Here is a 26,216-nt window from a genome sequence, read left to right as displayed (position 1 = left end):
CCTGAAGCGTTATAATTATTAAATTATCGCACATTATTTGGTTTAGGGCGCTGGTTAGCGTTTGGGTTTGGTTGGGTCAAGTATTGTTAAACTTAATCTTCTTATGCACATTTGTTAATGCAAATTAGTGCATTGTCCAAGACCTCAAAGTCTAAAAGTCGGACTTTTTGATCCTTTGAATGCACTGATTGTCGTAGACCTTTTTGCTTAGAAGTGCACTGATTTCTGACGGATGGGGTGTATAAGTGGTGACAGAACAAAGTTTTTATTGCCAACCTTTAAACCTGAATTGTTTGAATGATGACAATTTTAAGGCCTGCCTGAAACCGGACAAGACTGATTGATATACAGCAATATACCAAGTTTGTGATATAAAGTTAAAACAACCAAACAAAAGTGGCCGTGTTTTTCCCGATAACAATTTAGTGTTTTTTTCCTGATCTAGTAGATTTTTTCGTCCAATCTAGTGATTTTTGAATTTTGAGATTGGTAGCCCTTAAGTCACACAGCACCACATGCCAAAGTATGCAAAGCATTTTTGAGCTGAATAGATTTGCTTAGCAGAGAAACGCAAACATATAACAAAAAGGTTCAAAGTTCATAGCAAAGTGCAAAAATTATTTGCATTTATGGTATTATTTAACACAGACAAAAATATAGTTTAGGCCTAGGTGAAGGAGGATGACCTGGTACCCCCTGGATCTGCCCCTACTAATGTCATACTTGTCTTTTGTCATTTAACTGGAATTTGCGTTTAGTGTTTTTTAAGTCAATAAACCAATACTTAATCGCTGCTTATCAATGTAAAACTCCAAACACATGACAATACTATGTTAGAAATTGAGTATACTTTTTCAGAAGTGATTTGAACATGTGTGGAAACAACCAAAGTTTTTTGGGAGATAGATGTTTAAAAAAATTAGATCAGTTTCTATGTTTTTTGGTTGATTTTTAGCCGAGTTGCCAAGTTGTTAGCATTACTGCTGGTACTGTAACGTGCTGTTATGCAATATTATGTGTGCAGAACTCTTTTTTTGCGTTTGCAATTGGATATTTTATCGGATTAAAGTTCCACAATAAGTCTTAATTTAATAATATAATTTTGACATAGTCAATTAAAAAAATTTCTAGCTATAAAATATGCAAAAATGAGCTTAAAGTTTACTCATGGTAAAATCACTTTGTTTTTTAATGCAAGATATGACCACAAAAGTTTAGGTAATTTCTTCTATTGCTATTTTTATATTTGTATAAAAAGAATGTAATATGTACAGAACAGCATTTAACTTACTTCATGAAAATATCATCAAAATTTTTTAGAATGTTTATTTATTGTACAGGATGGAAAATCAGGACCCGAGAGGATATTAAAAGCAAAAAATCGCCCAACAGAAATTCTTACTACTCATGCTGAAAGGTATAGCGAGAAAAAATCCCAATAAGAGGGTGGTTAACATTAAACAATTTACATAAAATCTAAATGCCATGGACTGTGTAAAAAATATTTTAAATTGTGTTTAATATCAATAATTTTTTTTGATAGACTGTTGTTGCCAAACATTAAGCAATTATTATATAAATATTTTTTTAGGCATAGCCTTTATTATATAATGTGCATTGTTTAAACTTAGTGTTTTTGTGTGTATAATATACAGTCTGTTGACTACAGTTTTTGACCCCAAGAAAATTACCTGTATATGTAGGTGTAACAGCAGTGCTAAATAAAAAAAACTGTCAGAAGAACCCTTTTATTGCAGCAGGAATTAATTTTGTTGGTCTATAAAATAGGAAATTTTAAAGACCAGTGTTCCTAATGTTTGTTTTAATGTATTCATATTGACAAACACTTTTTGATAAAAGATTAAGATGGGGATCAAATTTGATCAATAAATTGGGTATGTTAGTATGTTTTCCGTAAATGTTTAGCATAATAAGTAAAATGTTGCGAACCAACTGAATTAAGAAATTTAGTTTTTTTGGAAAATACTACCACACATGTTTTTTTCCTATTAGAATTTTTTAAAGATTGATTCGTGCCATGGAATACCAAGTCATATGTCTAATAAAACTAAAAGTGTCATTATGGTGCTTTATAGTATTTACAATCTCCATATTGGCAAGATTACTCTTTTTTAATTTTGAGTATGTAAAAAATTGCTTTGTGTTAGACAAAGGCATCGTTAAGTAATTACTGCAACAAAACAACCAAAAGTATTTTTGGTATTAAAGCAAGCTCCAGAATTAGTGGTTGTTGTGGTAAGTTTTTTTTGTGGTGCTCATGTTAACAGTTTGTTTTAACTCTAAACCTAGCTAATAAATGAAATGTTTTCTTATTGTCGTTAGTAAAAAAATACATTGTCGACTGTCAAACTGTTTCAGGTTTAGGATGCGCTTGATCAGAGATTTTCGCCTTCTGGAAAATCTAAATGAAATGGAACAAGGACTGGAAGCACCTAAATATCATCCTGAAGATATTGAAAACAAGAAAAAGCGTAACAAGATACTATCTGAAAACCCTTATGCTCTTGTCAAGTTTAGTGTAATTTCAAAGTTAAAAGTAAGTTGAATAAAAAATTGTTATGACATAACTATATTTGTATAACGTTCTTATCAAAGTATGAGCTGCAGAGCATATTCTCATGTTCAGGGGCATAGCATGGGGGGTTGTCTAGGAGTTTTGGCACCCCACTTTGAAATCTCAGTAAACAATAATCACATAACGAAAATTACTGCGATGTCACACTGGCACCATTTGCACCTGGCATGGAAAACACGTCTGTGCTTATTATCGCCGTTATTCACCGCTCGTTATCGATGTTTCATTAAGCAATTCGTCTGTCACCTACTCAAGTTATCTTAAACATACCTGATAACGATATTTTATTGGTGAAACAAACAGACTTCCAAACAACTGAGAAAACAGGCGTTAAGCTGCAGCAACATGCATTTTAAACAAAATTATGTATTCTTCTCGATTTTTTTGATATGAATTCCTGTATAATATCATCAACGAAATAGTTAATATCATGTACATTCATAAGCTTTAAGCCATACAAGCGGTCTTCGCTCAGGTTGCTCTATTGAATGTTTTTATTAGTCTCAATCTCGAAAAGAAGTGCTCGGCCGTCTCAGTTGTAACAGGATTCATTGCAATCTGCAACACAAAATTTAATTTGGAAAACTCGAAAGACGAAACAGTAAAAAAAAAAACAATAAATAACTTACTCGGATCAGTTTCCACAAGTTTGGAAAAAAACATTTCTTTTTCATGGCCCCAACATTCTTGGATTGTTGTTTGTAATTGAGACACTTCGCCAGTCATCCACTTCATATTCCATCTCTCCAACTCATTGAGGGTTGCGAGGTAATTTATGTTGCTTGCATACAGACGAAACAACTCACTGAACTGTGCGGTTGAGTCATCTTTACATGAAGCTTGTAGTTCACTTAATACACATAGAACTTGGTAACATCTGAAATTATTTTAATACGGAACTATATTATGATTGCTGTACAACTTACCTGAAAAACACAGTATGTTATGATTCAGTTTGACTACTCTTTGAAAAACATCGCTGAAGCGTGAGGCAAGTGAAGAAAGTGTAGCTTGCAAGAACCGAACATACACTTCTGTTTAGTACTTCACTCATAGGCGCCGAACGTGGGTGTGCAGAGCGTTTTTTGACGCCCTGGATTTCTTGCAGGGCGTCAAAACGCCCTGGAATTCGACCACGTTTCTATGCAATTAGTGTGCAACGCCACATCTGTGAACACTATATTAAATCTAGCGAAATGTACACCAATAGTAGCACAATCGTGATTTACTAACAGTATGCGCGACTTTCATGAATTAGCCTACATGGGAACCATCAACGAAAGTGTTCGTTTGTACATGAAACTTTGGGAAACTGTGCTGCTGATGTTCGTTTTGCGTTTTTTTTATGACGTCATTACATCACTATTTTATGATGTAATTATTCATTAACGGCAGACGGAAAACAGGGAAATTCCCTAAGTTGAAATTTCAGGACCCCCTTTTTTAAGGACTGGTTCAAAAAACTCCCTGGGACTTTGAAAGTTTGGCGCCTATGCTTGCACTTGTGATCTATCGATGATGGCTTCTTGGCCGGCCATGGCCCTAATATCCATTTTGTATGCTTCAGCTGTCTTTACTGCTTTGGCAAGAATGCAACAAAATTCCTGTTTATTTATGTTTTCCAGAAACGATGCTATACCATTTTGGTACATTCTGACCTCACTGCAACAAGACCAAAGTGTATCGATTTGCGTTGAAGTGCCTTTGACAAACCCACCATGAGCCTGCTGGTAATGCTCACAACAGATACAGCCACAACAAACTCAAAATTCATTGATCCCTTTCTGAGCAAAGCTGCCTTGTCTTGCAAGTTTGTGTCAGCTGTTGTTTCCAATTCACTGAGAGAGTAAAATCTTTCTTAAACAGCAAGACTGCATTATGTCACTTGACCCATCATGTTTCGCAAATCGATTTTCGTTTAGTTGTGTTTTGATTTCAGGAAGAGTGTCTTGATGCTTCTGGATAGTATTGCTGCACGCTTGGGACTTGAATTAAAGAATACAAAAATTTCACTGACGATTTTTAATGCCATCATTGATTTGTTTGATTTGCCGAAAATTAAGAGCCAATTTAGTTCATTATTGTCCCCTGTCAAATCTTCTGCTTGCAGGAACCCCCAAAGTCCTATTGTGTATCTCTTCCCCATCATCAACATATCAAACAGATAGCGAGAGTTGCTCGATCTCAGAAACGTTGCTAGTTTCGTCAGCTAAAACGTTAAAATAAACTGACTTCTTGACTCATAGCATTATTTTTTGACATATAACATCACAATATTAATAATCATATTCTGTATTTGTGGACTGTAATATATGGCAGCGTGGCTGAATTGAGTCAAATGTTCTGTGACTGAAGTGTCGCCTGCCTATGTTCGAAATCTTAAAAGTGCGCGGAAATTGCCTTCGTTTTCTGCAGTTCGAAAGTTTGCAGGAGTAGTGAGGTGACAAAATCGCGATGACCGCAAAGGGGAATGCCACAGAATACTATGCTCTCTACAACAGGGACAAGAAAGTTCTTGTTTTCATGAAGCAATCATTGTTGATCTCTATCCATTTGTTCTAAAACATCTCCCCTCTCTAAGGCCTGAAGAAATGACTCAGCTTTTATGGTTGCTGTTTGATGATATTCAAGCAACTCATAATCTTTCAACAATGTTGTCCCTTTTACATAATCCGCCGCACTCCGTAGTGAAGTTTTGAACAGCTGCTTTAGCGATAACCCTCCCGCATTTCCAGCAAAACACAATGTTGGCAAAGTTGTTGAGGTGACACTATAATCGCTGATTGGTTTTGTATTTTAACTTCTCTTTACAATAAAGGTAAAATCATGAAAATTGTCTATTGTTGTGGCTATGATAGACTGATAGAGTATCTTTGATTTTCTATTTAAAGCAAACCTGCTCCTATAAACGGTTATAAATGGTTGTAAAGTACACTTGTTTTATTACCACCACGTTGTTTTTTTGACCCTTAGTCAGGGTAAAAAAAACAGATTTTGTAAATTTTTTTTTTTATTTCATAATAAAATTCAAAATCCTTTATGCGACTGGAAATGTAGACCCATCAACTCCATTAAAATGAAAAATTACACTTCTGTTGCCACAAACTTAGTTAGGCAAACAAGTTAGCTAAAATTAGGTTTTAAAATACATACATGGACAAAATTGACACTATTGTGAAGCAAAAAAACAATGTAACTAACCATATAATTATAAAATATCTTATTAAAGAGAGTGGTTGACTTGCTTTAACAATTCAAAATATTCTTGTTACAGTCTTTGAAACCGTAACACACATATTTTGCTCGCTAAATTTACCGCCAGTTAAACACCCTTTACATAGACATAAAAAATCTCCAACAAACTGTAAATATTTAATGCTTTAAAGAGACCCTTCAAACACTTTTAAATATGTTTAAAATTGTCACAAAAGCTGTTTAAGATGCAAATTTAGGCAGCATAACATGTACTTTGTAAACAAATTTCATGATTTTAAAGAACATTGCATTGGTATTCTACTTAATATAACTGTGTGCTTGGTTTTATGTTTTGCTTATATGCTGTCCTATGCTTTACATAAAAAAAAGTTATGTGTTGTTAATAACTGAAGAAATGGTTCATTATTTAATGATTTGCAAGCTTTTGGGCTACTCTGTTTTAATAGTTACGTGTTTTTTGGATTACATTTGCTTCTTTAAGACAGATTTGGACTGTGTTTAGTCACAACAATATGGTATAAATCAGGGATGGCGAACCACTGTCCCGCGGGTCACGAAATGACCCACCACAGATTTTTAATGACCCACTTGTCTCTTTAGAAATGCCAATTTGTTTCAATAATTTTCATGAAAGGATAAATGTAAAAAAACAGATCTTCGTTAGATAGCACTATATACTGTTTAAATCGGGGCTGGCAAACCTGCGGGTCGTGTAAAAGCGTTTTAGGGTGACTGGTAGGCCTACATTAACTGCACTTCAACAAATGCGTGCAGAAAAGCAGACAACTAAAAGCATTTTGTTTATCGCTGTAAAACGTAAAGGGTGGCAATCTTTTCAAGGAAATTAAGAGTTTGCAGACTAAAAGTTCTAAAAACCCTGGCTAAACCAATAAACCATGCTAAAAAGCTTTCTGCTGAACTGTTGTAATCCCTTAAAAATTGATGCAGCATTTGTTAACTATATTTAGCTTCTTAATATTTGTAGGAATGGGAATTTGGAAATCATTCAAAAACCTTGAATTACCAATCCAGACAATAACACTTAAAACGACGCTTGCAGCAGCAAAGTTTCGCATAAAATTAGCAAATTAAATATATAACCCACTTGTGCATTTTGTAAGGATTAAGGTTGTGTTTGTGACCCGCGCGATGAAAAGGTTCGCCATCCCTGGTATAAATAGTTGATGAACGGGTTGAGCACCATGTTACCACCTGCACAAAATGTGTTTTTTGCCTATTTTAACAACACAACTGCAAAAAATGTCACTGTTAGCAAGCATCTTTTATTTTCTAGTTTTGTTGGCTTATTTTAGCACAAAGTCTTTGTCGATACGATTCCATGTCTATTCTGTCTATTAAAAAACACATAGCATCAAAAGTCTATCATCCCCATTCAAATTATAGTTTTGGAAACTTAGATACATGTTTAAAAGGGACCCCCCTTCCCAATCTAATTTAATTCTTTTTTGTACAAAGCAACATAAAATCACAGGGACCTAAATCTTTTTTGTGTGACTTTATAATGTTTGGCAATATAGTATTGAGTATCTTCACAACTTTTGAAACATGGTTAACACAATGTTCAATTTTAAACTTGGCGACGTTTTTATGTGGTTTCTGTGCAGCCTTAGAACTAACAAGTCAATTCACTAACAAAATGTTTTTTAAAATCAGATATATAAAAGTCTATGTATCAAGCCTGAGCAATTTGTTGTATACCCAATGTGAAATGTTGTCCGAATTGAAGTTTACCCAAATCTAACTAAACAAACCCATTTTTAGCGGTTGGCCTTATTAGGAATGAATTTTTGTATTTTTATATTGTCTCACTTATATGTAATCCATAAAATCAATTTGCTTTTGTTATTCTTAATTAATCACCAAATGGGGCACCAATGCTCTAGCATTTTTCCAAAAAAAGTTCTAGCAATTAACTATTAGAGTCACCTTAGATAAAAGAAATGCACTTTTAGCCAAAGTTCCTGCAAGGAATATGAAGTTGCCAACTTAAGCTAGATTGGCACAGTCGTTCACAACAGCATTTGGTTTACTCTTTTTACAAGGCTTTTTAAAAACTTCACAATGTATTTACAAACAAATTCCTAAACAAACCAGGAGAACTTATTGAATATGATCCCCAAATTGCAATCTTATTATTTAAACATATATATACACTTGGTCTTTATAGAAGCTCTTTAAATAAATTAAAATTAGGTTTTATTCCAGATTTTTTTAACCAAACTAGTGATACCCAGGATCAGGTTTTTTTAAGGTTTGGTTTGGGTGACCGCTAAGTAGTTTTAAGAAACCGTAAGTGTTTCATTTAAATACCAAAAAATAGCCGTATTTGCTTAAACGGATTATTTCTTATTTTTTGGGAAACCGCTGGAGAAATTTGGGGGACCGTTTCGGTCCCCCAAAACACCTTATAAAAACACTGCCCAGGATAGAATTTACCCTTTGTTGTAGAATGCTGTGTCAAAGCAAGAAAGGCGTTGGAAACGCATTAAATGCCGTGAAACAACGTACCCCCCTCTTGACATGTGGGCCAACTGGGTGGTGGAGAGCAATTGGTTTCAAAATTTTATGCTAGTGCTCATTCTTGTCAATGCAGTGCTATTGCTTGTTGATGCAGAAATACAAGAAGCATCAGAAGGATATAGTGTAAGTGAGAGCAATAAGCCTTTACCATGTTTTAAAACAGTGTTTTCCACTAATCACAGTGTTTCCACTAATCACGTTTTCTGCTTTTAAATGTTTATTTACAGATTTTAAATGCCAAATGTCTCCTGTAGCCCACTTGATCATATTTTGCAAGGGTAATTCAGTCATTTAATACCTTCGGTGTCGTATTTTAGGTTTTAAAAAGACTCAAAATTAATGGATATCATAAGATTTTCGTCAAAGGCATAAATAATGCAAAACTATTTTTTCTAACCGCATAACATTTGACTTATGCCTAAACGTTTGCAATACAGGTCACTAAATAGAAATTTTATTATGTGATTTTTATGCGTCATGCAGCGATCGAAAGGGGTTAAGCCTACACTGTAAAAAGCAAATACGCTGCTCCTCCCTATTCTGTTTGACGCTAAGTGTGTCTGAAATTGGTTAACTTAATGCTTTCCAACAATCAGAGTAACTCTTTACAGACTGTGTGAAAGCGGCATTAATGGTATGGCATGTTTAATTATCAGACTTATCTGCATGGCGTCTGCACTAAACACCATATTTTGTAACCTCTATCAAATTTTGTGTGGGCAAACTTACTGCAAGAATTAAATCCTCTTTCAACCCGTGATAATTTAAAAGTGAAATTGGTATTACCATGTCGAAGAGTAACGACACTTGCTTGAGACGCGAGCTCGTTGCTCCGTCTTTCTATCATAGAAAGAGACTAATTTTTTCCAGCTAATCCTCAAATTTATTTAAGACGCTTTATAATTCCACATTGTTTTAAAAACACGAAGCATGAAACTCTTAACTTCGCAAATGTGTTAACTTTAATTTGATTTTTACACTTACTCAAAAGCAACGTCCCATTTGAAAAAGTGAATTGCTTTATGTTTAAACTGCAACAGTAAGCAGGATATTTTGTGAACTCTGGCTAAAGTTTTAAACGTAGGTCTTTATTTGAAACCTTGCACCAGTTTGGTAACAATGAATTTCGAAACTTGTGATGTGTTTTTTGCGCTTACGTTGAGCCTATTGTAAAACAAAAATCGCCCAAATTAGTTTTATTTGAGCTATGTACGACCAAAAAAGTGCCCAAATTAGTTTTATTCGAGCTATGTACGACCAAAAAAGTGCCAAAATTAGTTTTATTGGAGCTATGTACAGACTAGTTTAAACTGTCTACTTCTGACCAAAAAAGTGCTCAAATTAGTTTTATCTGAGCAACGTACAGACAAAAAAAAAATGCCCAAACTAGTTTTATTTGAGCCATGTTCCACCAAAAAATGTCTTTATCGGTCTAATTTCTAAAATATTTTGCCCGGGCTACGGAAAAAAGCAATGTTGTGTGCTGTGTCCTACATGGATGGACTAAATGACCAGCCAGTAATTGTGTAAAAATTGCATACTGGTAAACCGCTGCATGGGGCCTGATAATTTCTTTGTCTATTGGGCAGTTGAATCGCGCTACATTTGGCGACACAAGTTTCGCTGCTACCAAAGTATGTTGCACAAATCATCGAGCGAAAACGCGCCTTAAGCGAGCGCTATACTCCAAATAAAGAGATTTGAAACTAATTTTTATTACATATTATATTTATAAATTTACGGGTTAGACAAGATGCTCTGTAAGCAATACAGGTGGTGTGTCTGGGTTAATCTACGCATGCATATATTCTCAGCCTAAAAAAGTTACGACCAAAAAATATAGTCTTTAATCGAGCCTATGGCGACCATTGGGTGGACTTTGCCATTTATTATAAGAGATATACTAACAAAAGAATTCACAAATTACTGTTACACAAACTACAAATGAGCAAAAAAAGTGCTCAAAGTTAGTTTTATTCAAGCCACATACAACAAAATTAGTTTTATTTTAGCTATGGACGACCCAAAAATGAAATTAGTTCTATTCAAGCTTTGTTCAATAAAAATAGTACCCAGCTGTGTGTGACCAAATAATAAGTAAGTGCCAGGATTACCTTTTTGTGCTACATGCGAATAAAAATAAGAAATAGTTTCTTTAAAAAGACACCATAAATGCTCTTTATCAGCCTCCAGAAATGTTTTTAAAACACAGGATAAAACACAAGGAAGAAATCCAGCAATGTCTTAAAAAATAAACGAAAAGACAAAGTGATTTTGGTAGCAAAAGATTAAATACTCAATCAAAAGTCTTAATCCATTATAAAATACAAGTAGCGAAGAACATTTTATAAACTTCACAGAAGCGCATGTGTTTTTTTATATTCGATTGGTAAGGCAACAAATGTCCTTACATATGTATATATATCAATATTTGCTGTGTGTATATGCATTCACAGGATATTGTACGAATAGTTCGAACATGCGATTACTGCTGCCTATGGATTTTTATAGCTGAAATAGTATTGAAGTGGATAGATGATTTTAAAACATTTTGGAAAAATGGATGGAATGAATTGGACTTCTACATAACTTTTATTTCTATACTTCCAGAGGTATTTCCATACTTTCAGACTATACTATAAATTTAAAAAAATAATTAAGTGAGCAATTATATTAATATTTTAAGCTATAGGCAAATTTACCAGTTTTGTGTTTCACTGGAAAATATTTATCGAATGAATATATTGGATTATATTAAACATAATGAATTCCCTTACATGAATCGTCCAAAGCAGTGGTTCTGAATCAATTTTCTATTGTGCTTCTTTTGTAATTGTCCTATGTCCTGCGACCCTTCCTCTGATATTAAATAAGTATCATACTAAAGCAATTCAATGCTTTTGATTACATATCCGTGAGGCTATAATAAATACTAAATCCAATTGCTAATCATGCTAAGTGCAAAAAATGGCATATATGATGTTTAATGGGCTAAACTTTAATTTGTAGACATTACACATTGACCACACAAAAAGTTCACCCGATCTGAAATTAGTGCATTTCTAAGCAAAAAGGTCTACGACAATTAGGGCATCCAATGGCAGAAAAGTCTAGACTTTTAAACCTTGAGGTCCTGGCGATGCACTAATTTGGACCTTTAGGTAAACTCCCGGCGTAGATAAATTGAAAATATTCGTTCAACATTCTCAAAAGATTACAAAAAGTGTGAGATGGCATTAATAACACTTGACCCACCCAAACGGTAACCCAAACCCTAACCCAAATAATGTGCATTAATGTAATAATTATTTGAATGCTGGTGAAAAAGCTCAAACTCGGGTGGGCATAAGATAGTTTCTCGTCTATGGTACCATAGGATTGTTACGTCAAAAATTGAGGTATTGGAGCCTAAAGCGTTTATGTAATTATTAATTCAATGCACATTATTTGGGTTAGGGTACTGGTTAGCGTTTGGGTTTAGGTAGGTCAAGTATTATTAAACTTAATCTTTTTAAGCACATTGTTAAGTCAAATTAGTGCATTGTCCGAGACCTCAAAGTCTAAAAGTCGGACTTTTTGATCCTTTGGATGCACTAATTATCGTAGACCTTTTTGCTTAGAAATGCACTAATTTCTAACGGATCGGGTAAGAAGTTGCACATATATTGGCTTTTATCAGGCTGATATTGACAAACATGTTGTTAGTGCTATTGACTTCACAGCTGCTTGAAACCAATCAAAAAGTTTATGCTAAGCACAAAGAAATAGTAAAATGTGTTTATCTAGTTTTAAAAGGTGTTACATACAATAGCCATATTTCAAAATTGTCATAGATTTGACAAATGGCAAAAAGATATGCACAGAGACCTGTAAAAAGGCTGCAAAACAGGATAAAATAAAACTAGAAAATTAAATAATATACAAAATGCCAAAATATAATTTAAATCAAGAAACCATATTTTGGCGGTTACTTAAAACCATTTTGGATACAACCAACGCACAGGTCAGCATAAAAGCAGAACACACCAAGTGTATCATGGAGCTAATAAAATCACCTTGAAAACAGTTTAATAGTGTAGCAGATGTCAAAGCTCTAAGAATCAGTTAGCAGAGCTTACATCCTTCTCAGAATTAGTTAGATCATGTCATTAAAGAACAGCAATCAATATAAAGTTGAGTTAATATTAAGACTCCTAAATCATGGAAAGTTAGGAGAACTCTCTATCAAGGCTACTACCAGTTCAAAAATAGCCATACCTTAACCATATTACAGTCCATACCTAAAAACTAAATAAAAACTACTACTGTTTTATGAAGCTTCTTAATCACTGCTTTAACAGTTTCTTTGTTTGCCTACAAATAAATAATGATAGGGCTAACTTAGTCACAAATTTTTATTGTTTGATAGCTTACAAAAGTTATTGTGACGTATGGGTTTTCACAATTAATGTTGGATATTCATATCTATACAATTAATGGGCATGCAATTACACAACTAGTTAAATGTCACAGTCTAACCCCAGTGTACAACAAGAATAATAAACTCTTAATTTTTTTTTTATTTCTATGTTTCCTAGTTAATTGGCTGGTTCAACAGTGACATTAGCAACTCAGGGTTGATGTACAGCTTAAGTTTTCTAAGGGTGTTGAGGATAACAAGATTACTTAAAATGGTTTGTTGTGAAAAATTGTTGTTTTTGTTTAAAATTATAATTTCATTAATGGTTTAAATATTTTGTCAGGTTTCGCGATTTGAGCAAGCTAGAATAATACTGATGAGTGTATCCAAGGCATTTAGCGCAATGTCATTTATTTTATTACTTTTAGCATTGTTCATGTGGATGTTTGCATTGATGGGAGAAGTAATATTTGATAGGTAAGTTTTTTAGGATAACATGAAGTACTTAAAAACTGAAACCAAGTCACTGTTGACAAATTGTACTATCTTTCACACAACCGTGATTCATCAGGTCACAGTAAGAATAAAAAAATGGTTAAAACATGCAAAGTAAAGGTGCAAGTGTACAGAGTGAAAGGCAACCAACAATGAAGTCCTTTATGATGGCAATGTATTGAAATCAAAATTCGCCATTTACCTGGATAAATTAAACTAATTAAATTCTTTTAAACTTCATTTAGATGCCAATGTGGCCCGCAATATTGTTTTGTTGTTTGAAGCTACATAACAAATGACAGACAAATAACATTTAGTTTTTATCAAATACATTTACCAAAGTTTGGGACAATTTGTAAAGGACTTGTGTCACTTGTCATTTCATGAGCGCTTTGTTTGTAAATCTCACAAACAAATTCCTTTTCAGGTACTGCAAGTTGAAGTTTTTGATTATGTCACTTACTATTTTTATTGATAAAACTTGTTTTTGTTGTATTAAACTTTATGTTTTACTTGTCAAAGCCAACATTAAGTTACCCTATTTACAAAAATAGTGTGCCGAACAAACACAAATAAGCCTCGAAGCAGCCTCCCTAAGCAATAGTTTGATTTAAATATACATAAAAGTAATCTAAAATGAAAATATTGTATAAAATGATTTTTTTCATGTATGTTATGAACTTATGATATTATCTTCTTTTTCTCTGAATTTGTCAAGTGGATAAGTTATTAGAGACAATTTAATTAGACTTGAGCTTCAACCAATAAAACAAGAGTAATTGTGACATCATAAATTTGACTAGTTCGCTAGGGGAATGTCGCTAGCACAAATTATTGGTCTTTGCTCCTTTACTGATACATTTCTGGTTTATAGTGTAACTTTAAATATGCCAACTTTAAATATGTTGTATTTATGACTTTAAGTATACAATTTAGACTCTCCAACATCTTGAAAATAATGGTTAAGGTTTTGCAAACCATCATTCAAATCTAGTTTATATTTGGTTTTGTCAGACTTTTATGGCTCTTTAACCTGCACTGAAAAAGCATGTTTTGGTTCCTTATTAATTAAATGTAGACCAATTGTTTTACTGTATTTTATTAAGGTACACAAAATTTGATGGAGAATCACAGAATATGCAACTAACTTACCAAAAGGCTTTTTCGGGAATTCTGTGGTCATTTGCAACTTTATTTCAATTGATGACGTTGGATCATTGGTTGGATACACTTATGGTAATTTTTATAAACATTTTAGGTTTGATTGTTGATATAGTAAATATCATCAAGGGTGTAAAGGAATCTTTTGAAAGACCTAACTGGCAAACATTTACATTTTAGGCTCCTTATTGTATTAATTATGTACTGCTTATATTAATCTGAAAAGCCTAGCCTAATAAAAAAATCATTCTATGAAACGGTGAAAGCAGTGAAAGATTAGTCACTATGAAACATAAGAAATTGAGCGACAATATGAATAATGGCTTTGAAAACCCATGTTGTGAACACCGGATTTAGCAACTCCTGTCATGAACACCAAAGGAAAGTAGACGACTCGAAAGTTCACTGTGTAATGTTTTCATGTGTTTTTACAGCGTACACCAGACCAAACTGACATTAAAAACTTTATTTCTATTCTCATTTACATTAAGCAAGGTGGAGATGTTTAAAAGTTAACGCAATTGGTTATGAATATTATTCATTTTTTTCCCACATAAACCCTCCTTTCCCATTGATTTGTTTTATTAAGTTGCTGGGAAGGCTTTTTTTGCATCACCAAACAATCTAGTTTCAACCTGGGATAAAGTTTTGAATTGAAATTCTATGAAAATATTAGTACTGAATATTAATACTTTTTTTAATTTTAGTGTTTTTAAATTTACTAAATATAGACCGACCTTAGTTTGGCAGTATTTAAAAAAAATATTGTACAGAATTATGTCTCTTTTGGCGTATAAATAATATGACAAAAATTATCGACTGGCTAGACTTTGTTACTCAACGTCAAGAAGCAACAGTCTCTTCGTAGTTTGTATCTAAGTGGCATTTTTGTGAACAGCGAGTGTGTTTCGCGAAGCAAACCAATTACAAAGAGACTGTTGCTTCTTGACGTTTATCTAATAGTTTTTATGAGACTTAATCGAGTCTAATGCCGGGTTTCAACTGCCGTCAAAACACTGCCCACCCACCAGTGTTGAGAGTTGTTAATTTGTTGAGTTCTGTAATTTACATCTATGTATACATTGTTGTTAACTTTAGCACACTCATGCATATGTTTATGCATTTTTTTTTATAAACCCTAAACTAACATTGAAAACATTAAGGCTGATAATTTTTTTAGAAAATTGTAATTACCGGGCCCCCAAATAAATATATATATATATTTTTTCCAACTTTACCTAGAATACGCAAACTTTTTCAGCGCGTATGTCATCGTTTAAAAAAATTTTTTTGTATCTAATCAGTAAGGGGCAAAATGGGTTTATGCAGGGGGGATATATTGCTAATAAACTTAGGCAATCTTCGCTTACTTCTAGATATTATAAATTCCTTTAAATTTTATAAAATACCAAGCTCTATACTTCCTTTGAACATTTATAAAGCGCTTGACACTGTCGGTTAGGATTATATTTACGCCGCATTAATAAGTTTCGGTCTAGATCAGTGCTCTGCAACCAGTGTGCCGTGGCACACTAGTGTCTCGCGAGAGCATTCTAGGTGTGCCGCAACATGCTGGAGGTGTGTTACTTTTTAAGGGCACTTTTTATTAATCAGCCGACTTAACGTGAAAAATCTACATGTCACCAAGTTATTTTCTACCACCGAAAATGAAAATATTTTCAACTCACTCTATACCAGGAGGAAATATATAACAATTGTTTTCAAACTTTACACCAAAGCGAAAAGGAAGATTAACCATACGCATTAAACCCATGAAATATCATATAGGTATATTATTGGCATTTTATGATGGTATAACTAGTCTTGGCAGCTGTTTCAAAAAAAAAATTAAGCAAAAAATACAAAGCACCAATGTCACGTTCCATTTTTGAATGCTATAAAAAGCCCTCTGTTCTTTAATCATACACTCATCAGTCAAACACGGAAAATGAGAAAATAACGGAATGTAATACAGAATTTTTTTTGGCGCCTTCGGAGCGTTTCTTATCAAATCGCTCATTTTTATTTGTAGCCCAGGGTATTGCTGATATCGTCTGTTGTGTATCGACATATATTTCGTAGGTGTGCCGCAAGTGGGAAAAGGTTGCTGAGCACTGGTCTAGATAAACTAAAATCTCAAAAAATATATTGGAGATAAGTAGCACTGTAAAAAATCAAGTTTGAACAAAGGCTATCTGTACCTTGTCTCGGAGGTGTCAGAGTGATTGCCGTAGGGGAAGGTTCGCAGTGTTCGCTGCATATTTTATGCATAAATAACATTTAACCTGAATATAAGCATTAATTACTTTGAAAGTGTTTTCCAGCCTATCTGACCAATTAGGCGAGTCCTTGCTAATCAGTTGGCTTGAAATCGTGTTTTGGTGGAGTTTGGCGTCAACAAAGTGATCTCGTCGGGCAATCCGGCTGGAGCAGTGGTTCTCAAACTGGGGTCCGCGGTCCTTTTTGGGTCGACAAGACAATCAACGTGGCACTCCTGAAGAAAAAAATTATCTGTGCAATAAATTTTTAGGGAACTTACTTTTCCAAACTAGGCTACCTAATTGTGGGACAAAAGAAAGAAAGCCAAACACAGGCTCGACCTATACGGCTACGCGCAGAGGGTCATTACGCTAACTTAATTCCAACGTGTTTGCGCTCGTCATGTTCATTCACGTGGTTGCATGCTTAAAGTTGAATTGTGCATTGTGACGTCACAGTGCTGTGTTGTGCTAATTTACGTTTTTACAGTTAGCTGCGCTGCCACTGTGGGCTGTACGGTCACGGTTTTAAAGCTGTTCACGATTGCTTGGCTCAAATAAAATGAGTTGTTAAAGGTTTTACAATTTCCGTGGAGATTTCGACCACAATCGGTCTTATACCTCAAAAGCAGAGGAGCGTGCGACGCAGTTTGTACCCGTCCCATTAATCCCAATAAAAACAACGTGTTATTTTGTGTATATTTTTAAGGGGACCGTGAGCGATTTAATAAATTGCTAGGGGACCGTTGCGTTTTTTTTTTTAATTTGAGAACCACTAGCTAGGCTCTAGTGAGGATGGCCAACCTTTCGTTTCCATGCATACTTTTTTTCACTTCCTATTCCGCCATGCTATATATCAGGAATGGCGAACCACTGACCCGTGGGTCATGAAGTGACCTACCACAGATATTTAATGACCCACTTGTCTCTCTGAAAATACCGAAATGTTTTCAATCATTTTCAGAAAAGGATAAATTAAAAAAAAATTCTTCGTTAGATAGCACTATACTGTTTAAATCAGGGTTGCCTATTCTGTCGGTTGTGCAAAAGTCTTTTTAGGGGTAATGGGTAGGTCTATTAACTGCACTTCAACAAATGCGTGCAGATAAGCAGACAAATAAAATAATGTTGTTTATCACTGTAAAACGTAAAGTCGATCGTTTAAGTAAACTTAAGGGCACGCAGACTAAAAAACATGTTAAACCATACCGAAAAGCTTTCTACTGAACTCCAGCAAACCCATTTAAAATTTAGAAGAGGCAGCATTTGTTTGCTTGGCCAGAGGTTGTTAGGGTGTTTTGTTTCTTTCACTTGTCCGTGTCTGGGATGATGTCCACACAATGTGTGCAATGCTGGGCCAGTCCTTTTTGTTGTATTCTGCTTCATATTTTCCTTCGAATTCAACATCCGACAGGTTTAATTTTATGACCAGTTCCTGAGCTTGATCCCCCGTTTTGCAGGCAGTCTCTTAATAACCTAACTCTAGTTTTACTATTGGTCTCAAGACGTTTGACGAACAATTAAGGCCTAGAATGTCTGAACATGAAGACTGTAACGCGTGTATTAATTTGGCTGGGCATTAATACCACCCTTGTATCGGCTACTTTTGTTTCGGGTGTATTCGGCCCCGAATATATAATATTGCATAACTCTTTTCGTTTTTTCCACCCCGTCTTCAATTACCTCTAAACTCAACAGAACATTACCCCCTTTTTCTGTAGATGCTGCCCGCCTCTGTTTTGTAACTCTTTTAAGCAGCGCTCCTTATCTCACGTATGTTTTTTGTTTATGTCCATCTAGTTTTGCATGCATCTTCCGTCGTTCAGCAATGAACTACGTCATCGGCGCCTTTTCTCAAGGTGTGAATGGCAGACAAACAGTTCTTCCTTTATAGATTTCTTTCCATTTTAATTTATTTTATTTCGTGAACGCTACTTTGTTTAACACCTTATATTACCGCACTGAAGATGTATTGTATGGCATAACTTGTGATTTATTACCCTGCGTGTATTTTTTGTCTTATGTGAGCTTCACGCTTATTTTAAAGGTCGGTAATAACTGAACATTATTTTTCACAATGTAAAACCTAATATTTCATTAATAATATTTATAAGAGTTTCATTGCTGTATAGATTAGGTTGCTATGGGTAATGTCTAAAGATTTCCAATCGATATCTTCTTTACTTCTGAATTATATGGTAAATTTTTGAGCTGCCAACTTCTTTGGTGTCATGGACGCCAAATTTTGATTTTCACAGTGGTCCACAAAATTGTCATGTGGTGATTTTTTATAGTTCACATTCAATGTTCAACATTTTCTTACCGTAACTCCACGTTGTTCCAAACCCTAAGCTTATCATAACATATATTTTTTGGGTCTCAGATTCAACCTTGAAACTTAAATTATAAAAGCTTTGTTATTACGAAATAAATCTAATTGAATTAAGAACCAATAATTATATACCAAAAGTAAACTGCGACTATATTTATCTTGTGTATTAGGATTTGTTAAAAGTAATGAAGACGCCATACGATTCCACGATTACGGTGATATTTATCATGGCCTGGATATGGGTTGGCTCTTTCGTTTTTAAGAATATTTTTGCTGGAATTATGGTTAATAACTTTCAAACCATACGAAATGACCTTCACTGGGAGAAAACAGAAAAGGAAGCAAAAATTGAGGTTGGTGAAAGGTAGCCTACGATCAACCTAATTTTGTACAAAACTTCAATAAACAGCTAATTAGAAAAACTAAGGAAATAGGTTTTTTTACGATAAGCACTGTATGTTTTCCAAAATGTTAAAATGGTATTTCGCTGACGACTGCACCAAATATTCTTTGGTATTCTACCCACGTGGCTTTTCAGGCCGCCCATAAAAGCTTACGTACGGAGGTACTTCTATGAAATGCTGATTATTCTTACTTTTGGCTAACGCTTGAATTGTTTAATTCCCGGCGTTTTTAATAGAGTAGCTGACGCGAAATCTGGGTATGCTGAAAATATAGCCTTTTTTGTTAGCAATTATTAAGGGTAACAAATCCCTACTTTACACGTGAAAATAAATCTGCTTAAATCACGCTTTCGCATTTCCTTCTTGTCTTTAGGGGGGTACGTGTTTTTAAGCTATTAAGCTTTTCTATAAGAAGATGCATACAGCAATAGTGTCTTTGTTGTTTTAAGCCTTTGTAGCTCATTTTAGAGAGCAAGGATCCCAGTATGGCCGAAGGTCGTACACCCCAGCGCAGCCTAGTTTTTTCTTCTAGACTGCCTAGCTTGTATCATTGATCGATTGAATCGGTTAGTTTGCTAAGGCTTACGGTGTACTACTCTACTAGGCTTACCATATGTCCTCTTTTTTCAAGAAAACTGAATGGTCCTCCGAGGACGCTAAAAAATGCCCAATTGTCCTCTTTTTTCGCATTTCGAGTTAGTTGCTTATACTTTTAACAAGACTTTTAGGCGAGACATTGTATTTATTTCCAAAAAAATACTGTAGCCATGAAACATACCGAATTGCTGGTTTAAAACAGGTTTTCCAACAAATTGCCCTATCAGCCCTACCTCCTTGATTGTTATTATAAACATTGCGCCAGAAAAGCGGCAACAGATCTTAAAAAAACCCATTAATAAAGCAAAAGGTATGAGTTTCTTAGGCCTAGCCTACTATCAGTGTTACAGTAGGCTATGTTCTTATTTCTTACAGAAGCTTGTCTAGTTAGTCTATAACAGCGGTTCTTAAGCGGGGGGCGCCAAGCGTTTCTTAGGGGGGCGCGAGCTCTAGTTAATATTTAATTTTTTTGCAATGATTCTAATGGTTTTGTTGGGTTGTACACCACTCCTACATCTCTGTACAAACTCCATTTTTGTCAACTTTAACATGGAAACTGAAAAAAAATCTTGGGTTTTCCGCTTTTGTTCATTTTTTTAGCACAAAGTCTCTTTGAGTACTATTGCATGTTTTCACATCATCTAAGGCAGTGTTTCTTAATCAGGTGAATGGTTCACCCCAGGGTGAATAAAATTTTTGCAGGGTTGAACCAACCAAAAGGGGTGAATAACGGTAAATCGTCAGAAATGGATGATAGCTTGCGAGCAGGGCGGATATTCCGGGTGTTTTACCTGTTCAGTGAACAGGTGACAAAGAAACAACCCAAGTCATTTTGTGCCATTATATATAGACGAGATAGTTGTATAATATTATGAGACAAGGGTAAACAAAATCTGTAGATAGATGCTAGGGGTGAACAAAACTAAATTATAGATATATATACGATAAAAGTCATTCACCGTTCGAACTATTTTTTAATCCTATTTTATATAAGATAACAGGCTAGCAACAGGGGGACTCAAAATTTTTTGCGCAAATCGATAATGTTTCTCCAATACTGCCGTTGTATTGTGTGTCGTCACATCTTTTGAAACGCGATAACGCATTGTTTAATTTTTGCGCTTGACATCACAGTCTTAGAACTGAGTAACTCACCACACAACACGTTTGTCAAAATCAGCTCGAGCACGAGCAATTTGTTGTGTGCCCAATGAGAAAAGCCTCCTGAATTTACAGTTTAGCGCCAATTCAATCAATTAAACTCAATTTTTTTCGCGCTTCGCGCGACCGAAAACACTTTTCACTCTTGTAAGTTGTCTCAGTGATATTTTATTTAAAATGGCGAATTGCGTTTCGTAGCGGTGCGCATGGCATTGGAAAATTACCAAAGGGGGCGCGGCTGAAAAAAGGTTAAGAACCACTGGTCTATAGCATACAGGTGGTTCTCAGCAGATGCTTTCATTTTTCTTTTATTATTCTTTAAATTTAGATAACCATAAAGTAAAATAAGCTATAAATTATATTGCCAAAGAGGAAAACTCGGTTTACTGATGAGCTACGCCAGAAGTATCCTTGTTTTAAAAAGGACGTATTAATTTCGAAGCTGAATGCATTACTTGTGGATATGGCACATTTTTCTCAACGTAACAATTCTACTTTCGTTTTACTTGCAGGCAAAAGAATGTCCTCTTTTTGGGTGCTAAAAATATGGTAGCCCTATACTATACGTGTATCGTTTATCAAAAAATGTCTTCAGAAGAACTAGCTCACAGTTATGTACAGCGTAGTGCAGTGCTTGTCGACCTTTTTTGAACTGTACACCTTTTTAGGTTTTCTGAAGAATTTGTATACCCCAGTCCCAGTCCAGCGCAGCCTAGTTTTTTTCTAGACCAGGGGTCCGCAAATACGGGGTTGCGACCCCAATTTGAGTCGCGGGCCAATTCAGTTTGGGTCGCGAAAGCCTTAATAAATAGAGGCTTTTTTTTTCAGTTTCGAATTGTTTCAATTAGTTCACTGAATTGTATACAAGAGAGCCGCCTTACTTTGAGCGCGACTAAAATTGTCACCCGAAATATATACACTAAGCCCCATAAAAAGTCGTGAGTGTTCGTTCGATCCAGGTGATGGCAAAGAGCGCTTGCAATCCAGCACTATTTTTGCCATAACCACTCCAAACTGATCTGCTTACCGCAATCTGGGTTTACTTCTTGGTATATGTTTTTTAAAAACTCTCTTTCATTTTTTTTATCCCGTTTCTGTAACCAAAGCGTCGTAAGCACGTTGTTCTCTTCGTTACATCGTGTCTTAAAACAGAGGTCGGCAACCTTCGGCCCGCAGGCCGGATCCGGCCCTCCAGTGAAAATCATCCTACCCGTAAACTCTTTCACAAACTGTACACAAGGCCAGCATGCTCAATATTTTTTAACTGTTTTAACTATACGAAATTGCACAAAATTTTTCCCCGCGCGTATCAAATTTGACTTTGAATTACATTGGCGTTTTGATGTAGTCTTCTCAGACCAAAGGTGACGTGCGCATGGCAACTATAAGTAGGAAATTTTTCGTAGCATGAAACTCTCTAAAATCAATTTTTTCCAAATTAATTCGCTGATGTATTATTTAATGATAAACATTCACAAAAATAGCATAAGAAATATGTTCGTATTTTATTTAGTGTGTGGAAAATGCGTCACTTCTCCTTCAATTTAAAGGTTTACCAATTTAAACATTTTTTCGCGCTTCGCCCGTTGTTTCCTTGTTGTAGTGCATCTAGACTTATTGTCACTGCATCAAACATTTGGGTTTGTCCCTGATTAAGAGTTATTATATTAAAGTGCTTAAAGGCCACACGTTTTTATAAAAAAATTGTTAAAAAAAATTGTGAAATTTAAAACGGCACGCCGAGAACATGCTGAGTTTGGTCTGGTCCGCGACTTGGTAAAGGTTGTCGACCTCTGTCTTAAAAATGTATATTGTCCTCTGAAAAATCCTTAGATGCGAGCCTTATAATGTTGAGTTTCCTAAAACGATTGCGATGAGACGTCGGGCATTTTTTGTGATTCGCGCCAAAAAATCATTACACACCTTGCCAGTAATTATTGCACCAAGAAAGCACAATAGCGGACGCGGGTTGAAGGGGTTATGGCGGGGAATTGGTGGGGCTGCAAGCCTGCCACCCATATTGGTTGCTAAATCATATTTGTCATCCGAATGAGACCTCAAAAGTAGTAAAACTCAAGGCTTCTTTCCAGTGGTGTTACAGAACCCTTTCTCTTTAAAAACGCATAACATATAGATCTGTCTTAATGAAGAGAAACACAATAAATTACAGTTTTTTTTAGCAAAGCTATTTTAATAAAAAAATTCGAAGTAATTGGGTCGCGAGACCTCGGTACTAGTTATTTTGGGTCGCGCCAAAAAGTATTTGCGGACCCCTGTTTTAGACTGCCTAGCTCGGTCATGTTCAAATGGCGGATCGCGATCCGGTTCCGGATCTTTTCAGCGTTTTGTGCGGATCTTCCAATGTAGTCTTGAAAAAATAAACTTTCTACAGTGTTTTCATGTAAATACCAATTGTCCGTGTCGATGAATTTGGCAAAAAAATCAAGCATAGAGCGAGACTCCCAAATGCTAATCTTTGTGAGCGTTTGAGGATGTCAGTAAGCGACAGAAAGCCCCAATTCGATGCTATTGTAAGACCTAAAGTCTAGAACAGGGGTAGGCAACCTACGGCCCGCGGGCCGGATGCGACCCGCCAATGCAATTCATTCGGTCCGCCGCCTCTTGGACAAACTGGATACGAGTCCATTTTAAATACTTTTTGACTATTTTAACTACGTAAGTGCGAAAAATTTTCCCGCTTCGCGCGAATGATCTTTCCACGTCCAACTTGTTTACGTTTTGATGCGGTCTTTTGAACTAGATCAGCGCTTCTTTACCGTTAACGGAAAACGTATTATATTTTTAACATTTTTATTTTCGGCAATGTAATAAAAACTTTCAAGAAATTTAAAAGAAATGCTGGTATACCTAAAAAAATCGCTTTACATCCTATAAAGTTCGTACGAGTTTTGTCAGCCAAACTAAATACATGTACTAAGTTAACTTATTTATTAGACTATAGAAAGGAAACAGGTTACACTTTTATTTCTTTAGCTTTTCTTCTAAGAAAACTTATAACTTTTCGTAATGGTGGACGAATTGTTTTAAAGGTTGATAAATTCCAAAAGGAATTTGCCAACGGCTTAAAAGACGAAACGGCGGACGAAATTCTTACTAAAGATGAAAGAGTAGAAAGAGGTAGACTTATTTTAAAATTGTTATATATCGCTATTAGGCCTAGGCAAAGCTAGAGTTCTTTTATTTTGTTCATAAATCAAGAAGTGTTGCTGTAGTATTTAATTTTACAGACACGGATTTAGGTCATGACTGGATATAAAGAGACTTCTGTTTAGCAATGTGTGCGTAGATATTTTTATAAAGCAACCAAAATTGCGGCAATATCCTATTGTTGCGGAATTCGTACACAATTGATGTAACTCCACCCTTTGTTATATTTATATACAAAGAAGCCTATCAATTAGTACAAAAATCGTACATAACACCAATACATGAAATAGTTACTTTTGTGTTTGGCGCTAATTAAAATAAGAATATATCTTGCATTTAAAACGGCATAAATTTTACCACACTAAAGTACTTTTAACACAATTAACAATAGTAAATTTATACATGCTACGATAATAATTAGTGATTTGATCCATTGTACTTGATATTTATATATATATATATAATATAGTTTGACTGATTAGCACAAACACTTATTTTTATACCTGCTGTTTTCGGTTGATATTATGCACAAAGCTTAAACTTAAATCACGTCTAAATACACTCAAGGTGATGGGAAGCGTTTTTTATTAATTGATTTTATTATGAAAAAAATATTTCATTTTAAATTTTACACCAACATTTTAATGAGACTGTTTTTATGCGAAAGAAAGCTCTGCCACGTAATATTTGAAATATTAAAAGGATTGTTTTAAAAGTCAATAATTAGTTGTTTTAAAGTTTTAACTTTGATGCTTCAGTTTAGGTAGATTGTTTTATATCTCAAACCCAGCTTACGTCTTCATTATGGTTGACAGTATGTGTTTTGCGCAAAGTCGTTTTATAAAGAAGTAACGTCTGGCTATAATTAAATATGTGTGCGTTTCAACAATTTGTGATTTGAATGTTTTTAAGCCTGATTGTTGTTCACAACATTTATTAGTTATTAGACACTTAAGTAATTTGTTAAAAAATGTTAGGTTTAGAAAAATTTGAAGACACCCATTCACTGTGCAATGAAGAATATGAATATACTCAACGGGTAAGTTTTTTGATGACGGGAAATACTTGTCTTGTAGGCAGTTTTTTTATAACATGTTCCTTCAGGTTCACAACAAAAGAAAAGAAAACAAAGATAATTTTGTAAACTCGACATTAAATAACAACGCTTCTGCTCTTTCTGTTTTAACTTTTCACAGTGGTTCATCTGTGCACTTTTCAGAGGTTAGTACTATCTTAAATTCGACAAAGTTTTAACGATTTGTTACGACATTCCTCAGTGCAATGCGGTCATATATTTTGGTTTGTGTTACAACGTGTGGCAATAGCCTTGTTTGTGGACCACGAAACGTTGTTTAATTCGATCATTCACAAACCCTTATGTTTGCATCATATTAGATTGGCTAATCAAAGATAATAATTGATCTGAGAACAACAAATGTTTTTAATTTGTTTGGCTATGGTTTAAAATGTTCAGGTTAAACTACTTAATTAACTCTTTACGTTTTTGCATTTAGCCAAAGTGTGTATGTGTGGCCCGCGAAGATTACGAAAATCACCTCATAACCCGCAAACCACCCTGCAATGTTAAGGAAACATCGGACCAACAAGATTTAAGACTTTTTAGGGGGGGTCACTGTGTGTTTGCTAAAATTCATTTTTGATAAAAGAAATGGAGAGGAAAAAACAATACAGAATATAAGATATAGCAGTATTCTAGTAAATCGTGTTTCTTACGTCGCCATTAGTTTTATTTACACTCAATGACAAGTATACAAAGTCACTTGGTATATTTAAAAAAATTTAAAGATATACTCGCCGAGCCAGACTCATATCTTTTTTTGGTTGCCAAGGTTAAATACTGCATTTACTTGTAACAATGCTGTGCAGC

At 34.8% G+C, this 26,216-nt stretch overlaps 1 protein-coding gene across 1 annotated transcript; it reads left to right on the top strand.

Annotated features, from left to right (window-relative positions):
• Positions 1-1,373: 1,373 nt before the first annotated feature.
• On the top strand, positions 1,374-25,989 carry LOC146168148 (cation channel sperm-associated protein 2-like). Its single transcript, XM_083386224.1, has 12 exons — positions 1,374-1,417; positions 2,380-2,557; positions 8,282-8,476; positions 10,810-10,965; positions 12,931-13,026; positions 13,096-13,229; positions 14,354-14,483; positions 19,169-19,351; positions 24,211-24,298; positions 25,306-25,367; positions 25,433-25,549; positions 25,843-25,989. The coding sequence occupies exons 2-12, from the start codon at positions 2,387-2,389 to the stop codon at positions 25,987-25,989; spliced, it is 1,479 nt and encodes a 492-aa protein (XP_083242350.1). The 5' UTR covers positions 1,374-1,417; positions 2,380-2,386.
• The last annotated feature ends 227 nt before the right edge of the window (positions 25,990-26,216 follow it).

Source organism: Ascidiella aspersa, chromosome 1, assembly GCF_963924565.1.
Source record: "Ascidiella aspersa chromosome 1, kaAscAspe10.2, whole genome shotgun sequence".
NCBI classification, from domain to species: domain Eukaryota; kingdom Metazoa; phylum Chordata; class Ascidiacea; order Phlebobranchia; family Ascidiidae; genus Ascidiella; species Ascidiella aspersa.
This window is presented reverse-complemented; position numbering and strand designations above follow the sequence as displayed.

What these genes read in the sequence shown, in the direction of transcription:
- LOC146168148 (XM_083386224.1), top strand. Translation starts at nt 2,387, where the DNA reads ATGCGCTTGATCAGAGATTTTCGCCTTCTGGAAAATCTAAATGAAATG. An exon ending in TTATTTCTATACTTCCAGAG is followed by an intron (nt 10,966 to 12,930) that starts GTATTTCCATAC and finishes TATGTTTCCTAG; the next exon opens with TTAATTGGCTGGTTCAACAG. An exon ending in GGAGAAGTAATATTTGATAG is followed by an intron (nt 13,230 to 14,353) that starts GTAAGTTTTTTA and finishes TATTTTATTAAG; the next exon opens with GTACACAAAATTTGATGGAG.